We start from the raw sequence: 21,672 nt of genomic DNA, 5'->3' as shown, positions 1-21,672 counted from the left end.
TTATCGGTCACTGAGATGATGGCCGACTCAGTGCTGTGATTGGGCCTGAATCCAAATTGAGAGTGGTCCGGGCCCTCCGCTGTCTCGATGTAATTCGACAAATGGGTGTTCACATGCCTCTCGGTCATTTTGCTAAGGTATGGTAGGAGGGAGATGGGTCGGAGGTTAGAGAGGTCCGTCCAGGGAAGTGCTGCATTCTTCCGGATAGGGTTCACCACCGCTTTTTTCCACTCCCCAGGCACGTGTCCTTCCCTGAGAGAGTGATTTATTAAATCTTGGATTTGTGGTCCAAGAAGAGTACTCAGGGGGGCCATCATTTTAGCTGGTAGGAAGTCATCGGGGGATCCTGACTTTATGCGGCTAATAAGGAAGGGAAGGTCTGATTCACCGACTGGTGGAAAGGCTCTCAAGGAGGCATTTCCTTGATTTCTCTGTGTAGATGGAGGAAAGGGAGCACTAATACTACTTTGATGGCTGAAAGCCTTCAGAATTTTCTCGTAAATCGAGTTGATTTTATCCTCAAAGAACAGAGAAATGTTGTCACATAGGGATTGGGAAAAGTCGTCTGGGCTGTCACAGGCTGTTGGTTTTACAAATGCTTGTAGTATTTTGTATAGTTCCTTAGAGGAATTACCCGCCTCTGCGAGTTGCTGGATGATGCTGTTCTTCCGCGCCAGCTTTATGTTCTTGTAATAATTGGACTGAGCTTCACGATGTGCTCTACTATTTTCTTCTGTGCGTGCTTTCCTCCATTTTTTTCTATCCTTCTGCAACTCTGCTTCTCTACTCTCAGTGCCTCGTGTACCATTTTTCTTGTTTGCTTGCAGGGAATTGTTTATGCAGCTTCAGGGGGGCTAATTTATCTATTGCTACGATTATGGATTCATTGAATTTAGCTAGGGCATCCTCCACATCATCTATTGCTGTAAGGTTAGGTTTTTCCCAGACCCTTTGTAATTCCTCTACCGTTACCCTGTGCCACTGTCGACGCCATACTGGTGGAAGAATGTTCTTTTTAGGGCGTTTATCCACTTCGGATAGACAGAATTCCAGCAAGAAATGATCTGACTAGTCTAGCTGGACGGTGGCTTGGTACTGAATTTTGGTGCCGTTAGAGAAAAGCAGGTCTAGGGAATGGCCTCCCTTATGTGTAGGTCCATTGTTCTGCAACTCTAGACCTAGAGTGGACAGGTCAGCGAGTAAGGACTTAGTTTCAGGAAGCTCTGGGATATCTGTGTGAATGTTAAAATCACATAGGAGAAAAAAAATCTTCATTAGCTCTAAGGTGAGGAGCTAGGAGCTCCAGAAGAGAAAGAGGAAAGCCTGAGCTAGGTTTTGGTGGGCGATAAACTAGCGCTCCCTTCCAGGATGCTCTAGTGGCTTACTCTAAAGACAATTATTTCCATATGTGGACTACATTTTTGTTCTAAGATAGTAACTTTCAAAAAATCTTTATGTACAATGGCTATTCCACCGCCTACTTTATCTGGACGATCCATGTGTAAGAATTTACACCCTTGAGGAACTCCTAAGGCTATGGCAGGTGTTGTGTGGGGTTTGAGCCAGGTCTCTGTGAAAAAACCCAAATCGGGTTGTGATGTTTGTAATAAGTCCCATATTTGTAGTTGGTGCTTGGGCATAGAGCAAACATTTAAAAGAAAACATTTTAACCCTTTTGTTGGTACGTTTGTTACAGTATTGGCCTTTCTAGTGGATTTGAAATAGGATGCTTGAAAATGACAATTAAGGCAAGAAAAAGGGCCCTCCGGACATGGCCAATTATCACTAACACAGTCAGGCAATGAGGGTTGTCTGAGTTCATCTGCCCCAGCCATTTTCTGGCGTGGTGTCGTTCTGGGCAGCCCCAACCGGTGGTGAGTGTGGTGGCTAGGTCTTTCTGTGCTGAAACCGAGGGTGGGGAATTGCTGTATTTAGGCCGGATCGGGTAGCGGGAGCGGGGAGACTCGAAGGAACACATCCTACCTGCTTGCCATCTTGGCCACGCCCCCAATGTGCTGTTTAAAGAGCCTGCAAAGACATCGATTTGACACTAAATGGAGTTATAAATAAACCAATATTTGCAATGCAATAGGTCTCGCAGTTACATGAGTTTGAACTATTGGCATTGTAAATGACAATGCTTTTTATTTATGTTTTGGTTTTTAGAGCCTAAGTCTAAGGCATTGTCATTTACAATGCCAATAGGTTAAACTCTTGGTAATGCGAGACCTATTGCATTCCAAATGCTTGTTTTGTTTATGAAGTTTTATATAGTACGAACTAGACCCGAAGGTATCGGAGCGCTTTATATGAGCATCAGTTGCGTTTAAACCAGACAGATTCATTTGCAAAATGGTAACTGCGCACATAAAGTTGAAAAAATAAGTGAAAGTACAAATGTATTGTACTGTTGGAAAAAAGAAACGATAAATCGCTACTGGAGGCTTGTAGGTGCAGTTCTGCATGTCAGTCATATCTTTTGTGGTGGGGGCAGTCTGTGTGCTGAACTACAGTACTTGGGGTGGGGAGAAATAAATCGATGCTGCTTTAGATGCACTTTAGGTGTTGGAAATGGATGATACTACAAACTCTTTTTTGGGCAGAGTCGACGTCTGGTGAAGCAGCGTCGCTGCAGAGCTTTTTTATACAGTGCAAGGCTACAGAGCAGAGCAGACTGGTGAAGTCGATGAGACGTGTGGCTCTGGGGAAGCGGGAGCGGTGAGCGGGCATGGTGCTGTTTTTAAACAAGCCCGTCAGAGGTCCGTGAACTCTGCTGCTTCTGTCTTTTTTCTGCTGCACAATAAACATTGGCGCGCGAGGAGCAAGGGGCGAGGCTGCGACTGAAAAAATAATGTTGCTGCCGTGTGCTGCCTGTGTAGGCATGAAGGCACCGTGAAAACGTGCAGAGAAAAAACGGTGAGTTAAGTAGCTAACAGTTCACCAACGACCTCAAAAACTCCAAGAAAAACTGCTGCACCCTCGAGAAAGCCTGGCGCCACGACCAGACATCAGAAAACATGACAGCCCTCAAGAACGCCACCCGCAAACTCCACCAGCTGATCCGCACCACCAAAAGGACAGCATTCAGAGAACGACTGGACAACAACAACCACTACAGCAAGGAACTCTTCAGCATCGTTAAAGAGCTCTCCAACCCCAGCGCCTGCAACAATGCCATCACACCCTCGCAAGACCTCTGCAACTCACTCGCCTCATTCTTCCACCGCAAGATCGCCGACATACACAACAGCTTCGGCGCACAGACCACGCACCCAACCACCGAACCAACGCCCCCCACCACAACCCTCCACACCTGGACCCTGGTCAGCACTGAAGACACCACCCGCATGATAAACACCATCCACTCCGGCTCCCCAACCGACCCCTGTTCACACCACATCTTTAACAAAGCCGACTCCATCATCGCACCCCAACTCCGGAACATCATTAATAGCTCCTTCACATCGCCACCTTCCCCGAGAGCTGGAAACATGCCGAGCTGAGCGCCCTCCTGAAGATACCCACTGCAGACCCCACGGGAAGACCATCAACAAACAACTCTCCGCCTTCCTCGAGACAAACGGATCCCTCGACTCCTCGCAGTCCGGTTTCCGAGCCAACCACAGCACCGAGACCGCACTCATCGCAGCTACCGACAACATCAGGTCCCTGCTCGACAACGGGGAAACAGCTGCCCTCATCCTCCTGGACCTCTCAGCAGCCTTCGACACTGTATGCCACCGCACCCTGATACAGCGCCTCAGCAACAGCGGTATCCAAGGATCGGCCTTGGAATGGATCATCTCGTTCCTCGCCGGAAGAACCCAGAGAGTCTGCCTCCCCCCATTCCGATCCGCGGCCACCGAAGTCATCTTACGCAAGGATCCTCGCTCAGCCCCACCCTCTTCAACGTCTACATGAGCCCCCTCGCAGCCATCGCACGCCAACACAACCTCAACATCATCTCCTACGCAGACGACACCCAGCTGACCCTCTCCCTCACCGACTCCACCACTGCCAGAACCAGCCTCCAGGAAGGAATGAAAGACGTCGCGGAATGGATGAAGCTCAGCCGTCTGAAACTGAACTCAGACAAGACGGAAGTCCTCATCCTGAGACCATCCCCCTCTGCCTGGGACGACTCCTGGTTGCCCCCGGCTGTGGGCACCGCCCCCAAGCCAACGGACCACGCACGCAACCTGGGCTTCATCCTGGACTCCTCCCTCACGATGACCAAGCAACTCAATGCCGTCTCATCATCCTGCTTCAACATCCTGCGCATGCTCCGAAAGATCTTCCGGTGGATCCCCACCGAAACCAGGAAGACGGTCACCCAGGCCCTCGTCACCAGCCGTCTGGACTACGGAAACACCCTCTACGCTGGAACCACAGCCAAACTCCAGAAAAGACTCCAGCGCATACAGAACGCCTCGGCACGACTCATCCTGCACATACCCCGTCACAGCCTCATCTCTGCCCATCTGAAAGACCTACACTGGCTTCCCGTCAGCAAGAGGATCACGTTCAGATTCCTCACCCACACACACAAGGCTCTCCACGACATGGGCCCCAAATACCTCAAGAACCACCTCACATTCTACACACCCACCCGCCAGCTCCGCTCGGCCAGCCTCGCCCTCGCCTCCGTCCCATGAATTCGCAGAACCACCGCAGGAAGATCCTTCTCCTACCGGGCGGCCAAGCCATGGAACTCTCTCCCCACCCACCTACGGCTGACCCAGTACCACCTCTCCTTGAGTAAACAACTCAAGACCTGGATGTTCGATCAGTAGAGACTGCCCCCCCCCCCTCCCAGCGCCTTGAGACCCTAGCGGGTGAGTAGTGCGCTTTACAAATTTGTATGATTGATTGACAGTGAGCTAACTAACCTCTACAATACCGTCATGGTCTGCGGCTCGAGCACTCCCTCGCGAAGGTGAAAGCGTGGGAGAGCGCGAGAACGTTACGTTAAAAATATTTGGATCGCGCACTATCACCAACGGTTTCTTGGCGCTAGTTGACAGGTACAGTGATCCAGGGCGAGGGAGTTAGTCATAGGCAGATTGGAAGAGCAGGGTTTTTAATAGTCTGCGGAAGCAGTCGTACTTTGGGCATAGATGAAGTGAGGGTGGCAGGGAGTTCCAAGTGGAGGGGGCCTGAACAGAGAAGCTCAAACCACCATGCTTTTTCCTTTTGAATTTGGGGACCTCAAGGAGATTAAGAGATGCTGAGCGAAGAGCTCTAGAAGGGATGTGACGAGTCAAGACCGAAGAGATGAACGCGGGGGCTGCATCCGAGAGGGCCTTGAAAGTTGAACATGCCAGTTTGAAGGTGCAGCGTTTGGAGACAGGGAGCCAGTGCAGACTGCGGAGGAGGGGAGTGACGTGCTGATGTTTGGGCTGGCGGAAAATCAGGCGGGCAGCTTGATTCTGCAACAGCTGTGCTCGTTCACCACCCATGTCTGCTAAAGCGCGCATTCACACCCATTGTCTGCAACACGTTTTTAAGCTTGTGCACATCTATTGTCCCACTTCGCAGCCTACACAGTGACAATAAGACTTGCTTCGCGAGCAGCGCTATGCGCTGCATCGAGAGGCGAGACCTAAAAAATGTTTATTGATTTATATATTACTTTTCTGTCTTTGTTCACTTTAAATATCAGTCATGGATCATTCAGGCAGCCCTAGAACACAATTAAAAGTGCTTTCTATTTCTATTTGCTGTTCAAAGCATGCACAGATAAGTGCTGAAAATACGCTTTAGGGGACCGTTTATTTTTGTACCGTCTGGGACATCAAAATAATACGCTGGCAACCCTGACCATACGTTTGTTGCAGGATCAGCACATTATTTATTTCCTCCACCCTCGAGTCCTGACTAATGTCATATTAGCAATAGTTTAACTTACATCTGAAACCCTATGCCGCCGTCAGTAACATGCTGAGTTACTGCAAGTGTCTGGGAATGCACCCTGCATTCAGACAACTCACTTCTCATTCTCGCCCTTCACATTCACGCTCACCCTGCACTCACAGCGATCACAATGCACTCACACTGATCACCATGCACTCACACCATTCACCCGCTCATCCTGCACTCACAGTGATCACTCTGCTGCTCACTCTGTTCCTCACCCTGCAGTCACACGAGCACAAGACTCATCCTGTACTCATGTGACACTTCGCTCACCTGCCCCGCTCACTGCTCAATCTGCAATCTCACTCAAACAAGCCCATCACTAACCATGCATTCACTGGTCACACTCTACACTTACATCCGCACTCAAATTCATATGGTCACCTCACCCACCCTGCAGTCACTTCTCTTACCCTACTCTCACACTGTTGCATCGCTCACCATGCACTCACATGGGCACTCCTGCCACCCACGCAGCGCAGAGGGTCAATGTGCCTGCTGCAGGGCACAAGTCCCAAAAAATGAAGTGGGGGACGCTGTCACCGGAAGTGACGTCACAGCAGGAAGTGACATCACGAATGGTGGCTCCGATCTCGTCCCAGAAAAGCCAAAAATGTTAAGTCCAGCAGTTTGGCAGGGGGTGCGTGGGGGGACGCAGTCCACCCGCGTGGTACCCCGACTCGAGCCCTGGCCTGCTGCAAAGAAAGTGTACGATGCAGTTCACAGAACTGAGTGTGAGTAAACTATGAGTAGCGCTATAAAAAAATGAAATGTTTGTCAAAGGTGCTATAGAGGGATAGGTGCATAGTTGGTGAGTAAATTCATAGAGAAGGAGGAAATGGGGGAGGAGGCGCTAAAAAAAGACTTGTTGCACCTTGTGCGACCAGTGCTAGTGCCAGCACTAGCTGGGAGTGTCCCCCCTCTCCTCATTACCCACCTCCAGAAGTTAGGGTCTAGTTACGCCCCTGGTGCACAGAGGTCATTCATTGCCACACACAAAGTAACAAGTTTAGAGGGAACATTTGCTCAGCATCCCTTTCTAGAACCTGGAAGTTGAACTGTCCAGTGGCTTCCTATATGCACTTTAACAATCGATGGCATCACGTACAGTGAGTGACATCACTTCAGCTTATGTCACAGAGCTCAAGTTAATTTAAAAGTTGGCTCCCCTGGTATCCCGTGTTTAATATTACAACTGTAGTACAATGCAAATCCACACTATTGGTGCAATTTTTACAAGAATCTTTATATGATTTACACACCAAAGCTTTTGAAAAATACAAACAAACACACATAATTGATTTTGGGAGACAGGCGGTCTGACCGCATCGCTGCTATGAAAGTTGTCCTGGGGGCTGTGTCGCCCCTCTCTCCTCCCCTTCCCTGCTGATCCTATGAGGGCGGGGGAGCCCGGGGCTAGGGCTGGCACGGGAGCCTGACTGGAGCCGAGTAGAAAGTTTTCGAGTCCCCGCCTCCTTCGTGTCCATGATTGTGGGTACGTGGACGGGTGGTCCCAGCGCACCGGCAGCCTCCGTGCACCCACCCGCCATGCCTCTCCGCTCCAGGCTGCGGACGCTGCTGGCCGCCATGAGCCCCCTGCTCCTCGTGCTGCTGCTGGCCGGCGAGAGCGGCGCCCAGTACGAGCGCTACAGCTTCAGGAGCTTCCCGCGGGACGAGCTGATGCCACTGGACTCGGCCTACAAGTACGGGCTGGACCAGTACACCAACGAGAACTGGCAGGAGAGCGTGCACTACCTGGAGGTGAGCCTGCGGCTGCACCGCCTGCTGCGGGACAGCGAGGCCTTCTGTAACCTCAACTGCAGCACCGCCCGCCTGGCCGAGCCCGAGGGGCCGCCGCCGGAGGTGCCCAACGAGCCCGAGGGGCCGCGGGAGGACGAGGAGCAGTCCGCAAAGAGGCCGCGAGAGGACCGGGGGCAGCCCACCCAGGGGCCGGGGGAACCCGCAGACCGCTTTGCAGGATTCCCCGAGCTTCGGGTCTTCGGGGACCTGCTGCAAAGGACGCAGTGCCTGAAGCGCTGCAAGCAGGGGCTGCCCGTCTTCAGGCAGTCCCAGCCCTCCCGACAGACCCTGGACGAGTTTCTGGACCGGGAGCCCTACAAGTTTCTGCAGTACGCATACTTCAAGGTGAGGAAACAGCCCTCAAGCAAACAACGCTTAAATCTCCCTTCCTTGTCCGCCTCAAACTTTCATCTCACGTTGTGTGATTGCTAAAGTGGGCTGTGGCTTCAAGGAGCTGGCGTGGAATGTGACACGCCCCAGAGATGAACAGTTACATTACTTAAGGTCGTAGAAGGTGGCTGTAGAAGCCACTTTTTGATTGGCGTGTTGGAGTTCCATATCGCAGATGGATAACTAGGCGGTCCACTGAAAAGATAGAAAAGTGAGATGTCTCCAGGTCAGTAGAGCGTCTTTGAAGTGGCAGCCTGCTTTCAGTTCAGTCCGTGTAGTGTCTCGAGCTAAGTAATTATCAAAAGACCGAGAAACACTATTAAGTACCAACTTTACCATATATACAGGGTTAGTGTCTGTCAGATATGAACAATGACACATTTTTACATATATCTAGAAAAAACACCGAAAAATATGTCTGAATGAAGCCAATTAAAAGCAACAGTTTTTTAAAAAATACGTAAATGTGAATATGTATAGGCAAATGTTCATCGATATTATAGGAAGTGACGTAGTAACTAATATAGGTTGCCACTAGTAGGTGGAAGGGAGGGGAGACGGAGTGAGATGGTGAGTCCTTTTGGAAGTTGACATAGTCGATAACCATCACTGTTTCTCCTCTCTCTTGCTTGCTGTAGGGTACCAAACAGGCTGCCATAGTAGTGGTGGGGATTACTCTCGTTTAAAAGACCGCTCCAAATCCCCCATTGACAAAAGCTGACATTTCCTTAGCAAGTCTGCTTATGTTTGGAAAACCTACTCAAAAGATACTTTCCCGCAAAACCTGTCTATTTGCATGGGGATTCTGCATCCTATTGGATCTTGCAGAACATCTGCTTCCCAGGTGTCTCCGCGTGCCTCGGGGAGAATAACCGAAAGTCCTAAATGATGCAAGCATTAACCCACTGGAAAATCTAGATGTTCCATCATAAGCGATAACCTACATTTTCTTTGTGTTGTACACTGCAAGAGGAGCAGTGATGCACGAGTCTGTCATCCTTGCACACAACCTTCTCACCCAATACACTGCGGTATAATGGAAAAAACATCACTTCTAGTGAGATTTGTGTTGTAATATTTTTCTGGGACATTTTCTATAATGCTGTAGATTATATTCATGTTAAAGTCGGGTGTTCCTGGCCACGCACAGGGTTGTGGGAGTGGGCCACGTGGAGGCTGACGAGTGCTGCGGGGCTCTCCCCTCCATTGTGGCTCGCGCATCACATCAGTGCAGCGTCTAGCCGTGCCACGTCCCCCGCTCTGGCACAGCCCATGCGGTGTCCTCTCTCCGTGCGAGTACTATTTACCAGGGAGGTCAGCATTTCAGGAATGAAACGGAGGTAATAACACTAGGGTGACCAACTGGCATGGGTGCAAATTCAGGACGGGTAGTGCAAAAATTAAAGACAAAGTGTTAAAGTTCAGGACAGGAGTGTCAAAATTGAGGACAAAACTTCGGGACAAAAGGTAAGTTTTACAGACACATCATAGGAGGTCGCACAATAATATACAAGTAAGTATAAGGACAACCACTTAAGTACAAGTCAAAATAAGTTTTTAATAGGTTGAGACAATCGTGCACTTCAGTTTTTCAGTACGCGCGCAGCTTTGAGCAACAGTGCAGGTCTTTTTGTGGTATTTCATTTGATAATCTTTTTATATGGTTACTGCACGGGAGCAGACCTGTTTGGCGAGAGAAATAGTTGGGAAGATCTGCTCGGATAGACATTGTGAGATGCCAAGCGGTACGTATAGGATGCAGTTAATAGGGACCTGCAGTTCTGGACTAGAGTGCAGTCCTCCAAGTGGCTGGCTTTATGTGTCAGATCGTTTCAAGCATTCCATTTCTGTTCAGCTGGTGATGACTGGCATAAGGGCTGGTACAGTACTGAGTAATGGATAAGACCCATAGCGGACCGGTCTTGCGTGAGGGTAAGAACATTAAGCAGGAAAAGGAAGTTATTAACTAGCCTGCATGAGCTATAATTGTCTGCACCGCCTAGTGCTTTGGTGTTATCGTGGGTCTGAGAGGTTAGATAGGAGTTGACATTACTATATCGTGTCTTGGCTAGCCATATATCAGCCCTCCTCAATTTAGCTGTATATTGGTAATAGTATACTGATTGGGCCCTTTCATTTCTGTGAGCTTTAAACTGCAGACTCTCATTGATGCACAGAAGTGTGCTGCAGACTAGAAACTGTATACATTGTTAAGCCATTATTGTAGGGCAGAAGGTGGCTTTGTCTTTTTACATACAGAACATTTTTTATTAAAATGGAAGCAAAATGCAATCAAGCAGTTTTACTGATAAATCTGTATGGCGCATAAAGAATGATGTGTGGAAATGAGTTTTCAGCAAATATGTATCATTTGAACATGACCAAGTAAAGTGTCTTGATTGTTTTGATCCTATTAAAACTCTGTTTCCAGCAAAATTCGGAATAACGAACAAGTAGTTAATTCGTGGTTTCCTAACTGCTGATATGTTGTGAAACATTTGCAGTTTATTTACACATATTTAAAAGTTGTTGTGTGTTACAAACACACTGACAGCTTACAGCCTTTTTTTCCCACCCCCAAGAAAATTTGGGAAAACAAGGTGCGTTCACAACACATTTGTCATTATATATCAATTGTATTCTAAAATATAGTAAATAATGACTTTACTGTGCACCAGGATACGCAAACCTTTGATGGGGCTCTTCAATGATTTCCTCACTATCGCCAACAGTGCCCTCATCTCTCCACAGCCCCTCTCACATGCATTTCATTTGTTTTATAGCCCTTCTCGGACAGTATAAGATGTCAGAGCACATTACATCACACACACATACAGAGACAATTAATCTTACCTGTGTAAGTCAGTGTATAGGAAATGTTACTTAAGATAATGGGGGCTTCAAGGTGTAATCATTTTTTTCGTTCAGTCTTTCACCATTCATTCTGTCCTTCCGTGTGCCCATCCATATCCAAACATATTCAACCATTTGCAAACCTATCCATCATGTATCCTTCCATCCATCATTTCACTCATTCATCCCTCCATCCACCCATTCTCTCTTCCATCCATCCATCCATCCACTGTTTCACCATATCTGTACACTCCTCTTTCCACTCTTCCACCCACCCACTGTTTCACCATATCTGTACACTCCTCTTTCCACGCTTCCACCCATCCATTGATCCATCCAGCCATTTACCCTTTTACCCATCCAGCCATCCTTTCACTTACTCATTTATCCACCCAGTCACTCATCCCTTCACCCTTTCAGTCATCCATCCTCCCTTTCTCTCTCCATCCCCTTTCACTTAGCCATCCATACTTCCATCCATCCACAAACCCATCCATCTGTGCATCCATCCATTCTTCCATCCATCCACAAACCCATCCATCTGCTCATCCATTCATTGGACTCATCACTTATCCATCCTTTCACTCATCCATCCTTTTTCCCATCCATCACTTCTTTACTCATTAATCCATCCTTTTGTCCAACTACCTTCCCCTCTCATAAATCCTTACATTCACTGATCCATTCTCCCTTTCACTTATCAAATCTTCAATGCATCCACCCTTTCACTCATCCATCCTTTCGCTCACCCATCCAACTGTTTACCCATCTATTTACCTTTTCTCTCATCCATCCTTCCACTCACTCACTCATCCATCCTTACTCTCATTATCCATGCCTTTACTCTTCCATTCATCCATTCCCACTTTCACTAATCCATCCAGCCATCCAACCATGTGTTCGCTTACTCACTCGCCCACCTTTTCACATTATGAGATGAGCAGACTCTTCAAAGAACTCCAACCTCGCTGTAGTTCCTAGAGCAAGGGGTGGGGCAGGGGAAAGTACACTATGCACCTGCACATAGGCAATCTGAAAAAGTGTAAGTCATGAATCATGCAACGATGCACAGTGCCAGGACGTGAGGTGACTGTGACATGGTGTTTTTTCCAGGGCTTCAAGTGGGATGAAAATACTAGGGGGTCCAGAGGGGGTGTTCGATTGTAATTACAGGCTTGGCTTAAAACACCTCCGCTATAAATCTGTGCTCAGTATAGTGTGTCGCCCGACTGGTATTTGCTTATTCTGTCATTGCATCCAGATATATAATACAATCAGTAATGTTACACCTACAACAAGCCAGAACTATTGGCAATAGTTGTTAAATGCTTAAAATAAAAAAGTAGCATCTTTCACTAGCTTTTCTTCATGAACTGAATTCTCACTTAGCAGCATGGGCATTTTTGTACATTTCTGCAATCTGACAGAATGCCCGGCCCTTGCCCGAAGCAGGAGGAGGCCCACCACATGTAGTAACAGCCCAGATTGGCTCATTGTCATTTTGTATGTGACAATCACCCGGCATACAGAATGACAATAGGCAGGGTGGGGCTGCTCTTTTGCTCAGAGGATGAGTGTGAGGCGGCACCATCAGGTAATTGAGGCTTCTCGCATGGGAACAGCGATGCTCCCCACAATGCCCAAAGTTACAGACAAATGGCTTCCGTAAAAGGGATCATCATGTGACGTCCAAATCACGGACGGTCCATGAAATTTACAAACGGTTGGTCACCCTAAATAATACTGTTACTTTACCCACAGGAGCATTGTGACTCATAGCTGGAATTGTATGGCCCAATCACAGGGGTGTAATGCATCCTTGCAGAGGGGGGCAACCCTACAGGGCCCCCCTATTCAGCCAAAACCAATACATATCTGTAATAATTCAGGTGTCCTCATCCTATTTAGCAGGGTAGGGGCGTCATTTTGTATTACTCCACTTCCCTGGCGAACTGTATCGCATACTGTTCGTGCAGCGCTAGGAGGCTGGGTGCTTATGTAATCCGGACTCTCAAATAAAGTTATATATACAGGGTTCAGTCATGCATGCATTCCATGATAATTTGAACAGACTGACTGGAATTCATGTGGAAATTAGCATAGCACAAACAGCAGGGGTGAAACTAGTTTCAAACATTGGGTGGGTTAGCATTGGTGGGGCTAACACTTTGAACAGTGGGGGCGGGGGGCATATGCAGAACCTGGGTCAAAATGTCATGTAGGGGCCCACTTTACTTTTGTTGTATGGTGAATAATATGGGTAGCATTTTTCTGGACAATATGTGGCTATAGGTGCATTTTGAAGCTGTTAAACCTGGTATGATTGGCGTGAGTCTCCCTTCCATTTTTTAGGTTTCGCCCTGGCGGTAGCACTGCGCAGCAGTGCTGGCGCAGGGCGAAATCTAATGTTAGAACAGTAGTGGGGACTTCTTCCATTGGCTAGCTCCATAAATGGAGGCTAGCCATTGGAAGACATCGTTGTCAATCACTTTTTCCCGGTCAGAACGCGAATCGTGGGAGTTTCTGACTCTTTTTTCAAGTCCCGCCCCTTGTTGCCGTGTGTCCCGGGCCGCGCTGTGACTGGCTGCCGGCCCGGGACACCCCCGTGACGTCATTCCCCGGGCCGTGCTGTGATTGGCTGCCGGCCCGGGACCTGACTTGTTATTATTTTGGTTGCCACCCTTCCGACCTTGTTTTAAATCAGATGAATTTACTAAATGTGATATTGAGGAGCGAATGCAATGAATATGCATAGAAATCCCAGAATCCATTAGCAATTTGAAAGACAAGATTCGCTGCGTCCCTAAATCACATGTAACAATAATATTTGAAGAATTAATGGGGAACATAACACTTAGAAAAGTTGAACTTAATGTGCAAAACTCCAGGTGCCAGAGTTTTAGAGACATAACCAATAATAGTAATTCTTTTACATATTTGATGGGGGCTGATTATGCAATGCGAGACTCTAAACGGCGTGTAGCACATTGTAGCATGGTTCCATCCCATTGGCTGCAGTAGGGTGCAGGCAGATGGATGACAGTGACAAGGAGAGAAGTGCTTCTGCTTAGCCATGCGTTAAGATGCCATACAGAAGCTCTGTGCACCGCAGACACTTCATTAGGATGCCAGGATAATGGTAAACTACCACTCAGAGTGACACCCCATTTCCTGCTTACTGAGCTCTCCCACCCCAGCAGATGTCAACAATCTCACAGCGCTACAGAGTAGGCCTAACTTTCCAACCACTTAAGCTGCGTTTTTCCCTTCTCCTTAACGGTGCCACACAGTCCATTACATGCTCCGTGCACTTGGGGATCCAACCTCAACAGGGAGGCCTGTGCTCATTACAGCAGCCGGCTGTACCTGCTCCGGTGCCGCATGCCTAAGCACCTACATGTCGAGGCTGCGGAACCTCGCGCTCACGCACCTGATGCTCCAGACACAACTATTTCATGCATACGGTAGCGTGGCCCCTCAGCGACAAGATGGATGCAGTGCATTGGCTGCAGGTTACGATTTAAGGCATTTCAGGCTGTGTCACAAGAAAGCAAGCTAGGGTCCAATTGTTGACTCCATATTATAGAATCAGGATGCAGTACTGTGAGAGTGGGCCAACTGAGTGTGGGGTTGACACAGTCATGTTGACGCATGGTCATAGAAGTCACAGACAGCCCTACTTTCAAAAGTACCAGCAGATAGTGAAGACAGCGCTGCTGGTATCACGTCAAACAAGGTTTAGATTCCTGCTCTCAATCAGCAGTTTTACAAGTCAAGGTCTGGAGTTTTAACCTTAAGTTATTCTATCATTGACGTTTTGCAAATTTCTTGTTACTGATTGCCTCCTCTTTTTTTTAATGTTTTGCTGGTTAGATGCTTTGAGCACTGTGCCACTGCTATTCAGTGCCACAGTGCAAGTGCTCCCTATGTTAAATTGTTGTACTAATTACTGACTCCATGATTTGGTTATTTGATTTACTTGTCAGAGCCTAGTACAGTGCACCATGTGTGCCCAGGGCTTGTAAATCAAATGTGATGGTGGGTTTGCAGCACTGGTTGTGCCACCCACAGAAGCAACTTGTAAAGTGTGTCTCAGGTCTGCCATTGCAGAACCTGTGTGCAGTCTGTGACTGCCATGTCGACTTGGCAAGTGCACCCACTTGCCAGTCCCTAAACCTTCTCTTTTCTTCATATCAGATACCCCTATGGAGGCCCAAGGGCACGGTGCCTTGTAAGGATCAGGTAGGACATGCCCTGATGTGTGTGGCATGTCCTAATAGTGAATTACAGCCATTTTCGTTTTTCACTATTGCAGGCTACCTGCTCCCCATAGGCCAGAATGGGCAGTTTGATTATTACATCTTATAATCCTAACTGACTCAGGGAACATGGTAGACATTTGAGTGTAGTATGCCTGAACTCAGAATGATAAAATAGATATTTTTGTGAAGTTAGTTTTAACATTCTGTGTTTGAAAATACCACTTTTAGAAAGTAGCTAGTTTCTTGCCTAACTATCCAAGCCTGCTTTTGCTAGTTTGTGTATTCCTTGTCTGAAGTTTGAGTGACAAGGGCTGGGGAATTCTAGGAGAAAGGGTGAGTCAACACAGTGCTGAATAGAGAGATCTGCATCTAGATGGGAGGGAGGAGTTGCACCTGGGACCTGAATAGGGCTGTGCCTTCCCTCCACAATGCTGTCTCCATCTCATGTGGTGTGTCTGATGTCCCTGGCCTACACTGTGAAAGGAAAGAAGGAGTCTTGTCATCAAGGTGCCCCAGGACTGACCAGAACTGGTTTAGGCTAGGCAGAGGCCTCTCTGACTTCAGAGAACAAAGAGAAAAGTAGTATAAATATTGGGACCCAGACCCAAGAACTTTAGATCACTTCTGAGAACAAGACACACCTTTTGCCAAGGAGAAGAACAAGAAAGCTGCAAGAGTTTGGACTGCCCCTCTGCCAGTGTGCTGTTTGCTGGGTTGGCCTGCAGTGGTCTCTTCATTGCCAAGGAAAGGAGAAGGAACTTTTAAAGAACTTCATCATCTTGCAGAATATTTCTGCAAGGGCTTGAACTTGTGCTTGCCTCTTGCTGAAGTCTCAGGGCTACAAGACTTCACCACCAGCTCCCCCCTGAATTTCCTTACTGGGAATTAATATGCAGAAGCCTGCATATCGCTGGGAGCTGGAAGTGCGACTCGATGAGAAGAAGCGTGTCGCCGCCGCAGCTGTCGTCGTTGCATTGCCGGAGAAGCGCGCCGCCACCGCATCTCCAGAGAAGCGTGTCTTTGTCGCAGTTGTTTGCCGTCGCTACACCAGAGAAGCGGGTTGTCACAGTGAAGGTCACCGTCGCATCACCAGAGAAGCGTGTCGCAGGGCCTGTCGCGGCTCCAAAGTACAGAGTTCGCCGCACGGCCATCAGGGCCTGCACGCATCGTCTTCACGTTGTCGCATCAAGGGCGCAATCCTGTCGCATCGCACCGGATCGTCGCATCACATCGAAGCGCCATCTTGCTGCATCGCAACCGGAATGCATCACGTAAATCTATGCATCACCTCCTCTCCGGAAGGACCAAGACTTATCCCCTACTCTGCGCAAGCATTGAGGCGCGACACATCGTCTCACCCGAACCAAGGAACTGACTGTAGGAAAGTGCCTCTATATATACTGGACCAAAGTAAGGTACAGAGGGTATAAAGTCCCCAGTCCCCAGAGGTTTGGCAGAGGCTAAAGTTAGATATAACCCTACTCTCCAAAGTGGTAGCTTGGTTGAGCAGCAAGGCAGTGTCAGAGGACAGAAAGCATTTGTTGTACACACTGACTCAGCAAATGGTCTCACACACTCAAGAACTGAACTCTAGGCCAATTGTTTTGTATCAAAAGATATAGTAGTTTTATTTTGGAACCAACAAAGTAGCAAAATATACTTTCTCAGGATGAGTTACTTTAGGTAAATACTTTTCAAATAGGCAATAGACTTTTTGAATGCAATAGTTAGTTTGTTGCAATTGGCAACACAATTTCAAACACAATGCAGCAATGAGCTCAATGGGAATTTCTAGTTTAATGCAATTAGTTACTTTGTAGATTAATTTCTAACCACAGGACTGGATCCTAGATTCAGTCCCGCTACATGAGCTGTAAACAGTTAAGTAAAAGCGTTTTGGTTACAGTAGTGATTTTTAAGGAATATTATTGTATTTTAAAAGTTGACAAAAGCTTTTTCAGTTGAAATTACCAATGTTATCCTATGGAAGGAAATTTAAATTGCAGGCAAAGTATGTTCGCGTTACTTTTGTAATCCAGTACTGGACTCCTAGGTTCAGCACTGGGACCTCTATCTAAAACAGGTAAGTAATTACGTTTTGGTAGTTGGTACGATTTTTAAAGAATATTTGTAGTTTGCAAAAATCGACACTTAAAAGAAATCTCACAGAAAAACAGTCAATGGTTTCCTATGGAAGAAAACTCAGGTTACTGGTAAGTACGGTTAAAATTACTTTTCAGGGTTTGTGCTGGGCTAAAAGTTGCAGCACTGAGGTGTTTCTTGATAACAGGTGTGTAAATCAGAATTTGTTGCTTGGCTGATTTTAGGTGAATATTTTAAAGTTCCAAAACTCCAAACTTAGAAGAATTTCCAAGTGAAACTAGTCAATGTTAGCCTATGGAAGAAAAGTGAGTTATCAGCTTTTAGGTAAGTACTCGACTGGCAGAGTTAAGGTTCTGGGCTTAGACTCAGTGGTCCCCTAGGGTCAGGTAGGTACAGTTGGTACATCCTCAGCGGCACAGCGGCAGCCGGGTGCAGAGGTAGTTAGGCCCAGTGTTATCCAATGAGAGGCAGGGGGCCTTCGGTTGGTGGCTGCTGGCTAGCAGGCTACGCGTCTGTGGGAGCTCGGTTCATGGTCACTTGCTCAGGGCAAATGGGGGAAGTAGGATAGGACACAGGTTGTACTGCCAGGGGCACTCGGGCGGCTGGGTGCTTTTGAGCCGTTGGGTGCTCAATGTTATTTATTGGAGATCTTGAAAAGTGAACAAGGCTGCAGGCTCAGGGACGGTGGATCTTCTGGAGCGACAAACACTTTGAGGGGTAAGTTAGGATCTTGGAGGGTAGGTAGGCACCCCAGAGTTGGGCACAGGAGGCTCGGGGGCCCCGGGTGCAGGGATGTCTTTGGACATTGGGAAATCTTACCCTCTGCTGGTCGCGGTAAGAGGGGTCCCTAATTCTGAGTCTGCAGGCGTTGTCTGGGTCGTCGAGGAGGGTCCTTGGGCACTGGATTCCAGGTCAGAATAGTCGGGGGACTTCCTCAGGGTCTTTGTCCACTTGGGCCTAGGCCGGGCTCGGCGGGTGCAGAGTGGGCTGGATTCGCGGTTCCTGGCTAGCACCAGAGGTATTTGCAGAGCCCCTGCTTGTGGGAGTCCTATTCTCTAAGCGGGTCAAGGCAGGCAGATCCTCCGGGGTTCTTGAGTTTGCTGTCTGCAGGAGATGCCTGGATTTAGCAGGAGCAGGTTCAAGGATCAACATGCCCGTAGGGCCGGGGTCAAGTCAGTTGGTGTCGTCCTCTGGTTAACAGCTGCACAGCACTCCTTCATCTAGGTCTTCTTTCTTGTTTTGAAATCGGGATCTGAGGAAGGAAGGTTCAGGGTGCCCCTAAATACTACATTCAGGGGAGTTACAGGTAGAGGAAGGGCAGGGGCCAATAGGTCCCTGTCATGTGACCCCCCTATCCTGCTCCTCTCCTGTGGGAGGGGGGCAGGAGCCTATCTCTAATTGGGCCGGGCTCCCCATCTTCAAGATGGCTGGAGCCCAGAGTTTTGCTTCACCTTGCCTCTCCCACCAGAGGGGTGGAGCTGGCACCCCCCCTTTCCTAGCGTAGGTTTTCCCGCCAGTCTTCCTGCCAGAGTGGGGGTCAGAACTGGTAGGTTAGGTTTCAGGGGGCATCTCTAAGATGTTCTCTGTAGGGCATTTTACATTAAATCCCACACTGGCATCAGTGTGGGTTTAATGTGCTGAGAAGTTTGATATCAAACTTGTCAGTCTTCAGTGTAGCCATTGTGGTGCTGTGGAGTTCGTAATGACAACCTCCCAGCACCATATACTCTTAATGGCATCACTGCACTTACAGTGTCCAGGAATGGCCCTGGGTACTATAGGGGCACCGGGCACATGCACTAGTGCCCACACAGCTGGCAAAGGGCACCCAGCTCGAGGGGTGACTGATGCATGCCAGGGCAGTGGGTGTGTGGGCACTCGGTCTGCAAAGGCAGTGTGTGGGTGTCAGGGTGCAGGGCCCCTAAGGGTGGCACAATAAGTGCAGCAGCCCTTAGGGGTCTTCTCTGGTCACAATGCCCTGGGTACCTAGGGTACCATTTACCAGGGGCTGGCATGTGGCCAGAGATGCCAATTGGGTTTCAGCTTAAATACAGTTTTAGGGAAGGAACATAGGCCCTGGGCACCTGCTTGGCAGGAGCCCATGGCACACTCAGTCAAAGCACATCAGCAAAAAGTGGGGACTACCAATGCAAGAAAGATGGCACTTTCTCACACCGACGCATCTCCATTCCTGCAAACCTTTTGTTTGTTTTACGTTACGTATCCAGGTATTTTTGTGAGAACTTTGCCGCATTTATCATCAACTTGAATTCAGCAACTTCTACCATCTTTTAAGTCCACTTTAAGTACAGTATTGGGGATTTTTGTCATTTGTGGTCTTGTGTTAAGTCTATATAAAGAATTCTTATTTTTATAAAACCTGTGTGGTGTCCATCTGTAGTGTTTTCACTGTATTAAAGTGTGTATTCACAAATGCTTAACACACTGCCTCTGAGATAAGCCTGTCTGCTTACGCCAAGATACTAAGGGGGTGAGCAGGGGTTATCTAGGAATTTAATCCCCTTATCCTGACTTAGAAGCAAGGGTCCCTATTTGGACAAAAGTGTATACCATTGCCAATTAGAGACCCCCAGTTCTAACCGAAGCCTATTCAGGCAATAAAGTTGGCCGCAATTTAATATCCTATAGTGGGATTCTGCTTCAATGACTTTTAGCAGAATGAACGGTGAATGCTAAATTTAAATGCACATTGGGTCAGTAGACCAAGTCGAATGTGCAATTTCAGGAACAATAAATGGCAGATGCTGCATTACAAAATTCACTGGGCCAGATGAATTTGTCTAAACATATTGGACTTAAAAAAATACAAGATATTTAGGCATACTTCCACAAAGGATGTTTTTCAAAATTTGTAGCAAATGGTGCAGTTTAAATGCATTTGTTTTGTCATTGTTCCGTTCGTAGCATATTTCTCAGCAAACAGTAGGTTTACATTAGAATATAAGTTTATTAGAAGCAACCACCCTCTTGCTGTCCCTTACAAGGATGCCTTATACCCAAGACTGGAACTCACAAATTAGTTAACTTACATTCAGTTGTAATGCATGGTAATCATGTATTCCATCTCTCATTGTGCATTCATTGCTTTGATACATTTGGCTAGAACGTTTACCCGAAATGCGTCTATCATTTGGAACGTTTTTGGTGTTTATAACACATGGAGTGAAAAAAATGAGCATAAAGTGTGGTTTATCAATGGTGCCTCTAACAACACAAATCAGACTTCAATAGGATATAAACGGGTAAACCTTGTTAGGCCGTTTCCTAACATGACCCTGTCCTCCCAACGTCTCGTTTTGGGACCCATCAATACAGTGGCAGGATCAGAAAATAACCCTAGTTCAAAAGTTCTTGGGTTCACACTCCTTTTCTTCTAGCTAGACTCTGAGGAGTCAGTGGGAATCTGTTGAGGAACTCCAGGTGGATGACGGGTTCAACCGTGAATTTGCCATTTGTGGTGAAAGAGTATTCGGTGTCTCTTCCACTTTGGCATTTGAATTCCATGGCAGCACCGAATCAATACCTAAGCATGTATCTCATACATGAATATTATCAGGAGAGTTTCGAATAATACTTTCTAGAAATATGTCTTGATAGTTCATGGCGAAAAAATTCTACAACTTAAAATTTTATATCTGTGGAATTTAACTTAATGTTTTAAAGATTTTGCATATATTTAATTGAAATCCTTCTGTGGGGCAAAAGAATCATGAAATATGACGTATTGAAGTAATGTTCAGTAGAAGCCTAAATTGCATTTATAAAACAATGGTAGGCTGGCTTCTAACAGCAGTCATGTGTGCCAAGTCAAAACATTTAAGAGCAAAAATTGTGTAAACATTACTACGGAGCATTGCTTATCCTCTTAACGTAGCCCATTTTCTCCCACTCCCTTTGTATAACTGTAAAGAGACCAAATCTCTAACCTTGATGCCCTCTCTGCCCTCCCCGTATCTCAGTTATTCCTCTTAAACTCCACCTTTAGCAGTGGGCACACAGTGAAATGTTACTATTAGGAAGAGGTACATGAGAGGCCAGCCTTTAGATAGTGCAGAGTGGCTGAGCAGTTTCCTGCCTTAGTGGGACACTGACCTGCCGTAGCATTGATTTAATAGTGTACCATGATTTACAAAGCACTGCCACTATCTGATTCTTTTCCCTGTCAACCCAGAAACTCCTCCCTTTCGCCCCTTCTGACACCCACTGTTTGTCCCTTTCTTTACTTGGCACTGTCCTAACTTTGACTCAGATGAATGAGATTGAACGGGGGTACTATACCACCCAATTTACTACATTGAATTTAGACTGGACGTCAGTTATTTGACAT

The 21,672-nt window shown here is 47.4% G+C and overlaps 1 protein-coding gene across 1 annotated transcript in view; it reads left to right on the top strand.

The window, feature by feature from the left end:
• The first annotated feature begins 7,333 nt into the window (after window positions 1-7,333).
• CRTAP (cartilage associated protein) overlaps window positions 7,334-21,672 on the top strand; it is a 166,475-nt gene continuing 152,136 nt past the window's right edge. Inside the window, exon 1 of the mRNA XM_086964686.1 lies at window positions 7,334-8,061. Coding sequence (XP_086820812.1) covers window positions 7,402-8,061 — 660 coding nt within the window. The 5' untranslated portion in view covers window positions 7,334-7,401. The remainder of the gene's footprint in view (window positions 8,062-21,672) is intronic.

Source organism: Lissotriton vulgaris, chromosome 4_1 (assembly GCF_964263255.1).
Source record: "Lissotriton vulgaris chromosome 4_1, aLisVul1.2, whole genome shotgun sequence".
NCBI classification, from domain to species: Eukaryota; Metazoa; Chordata; class Amphibia; order Caudata; family Salamandridae; genus Lissotriton; species Lissotriton vulgaris.
This window is presented reverse-complemented; position numbering and strand designations above follow the sequence as displayed.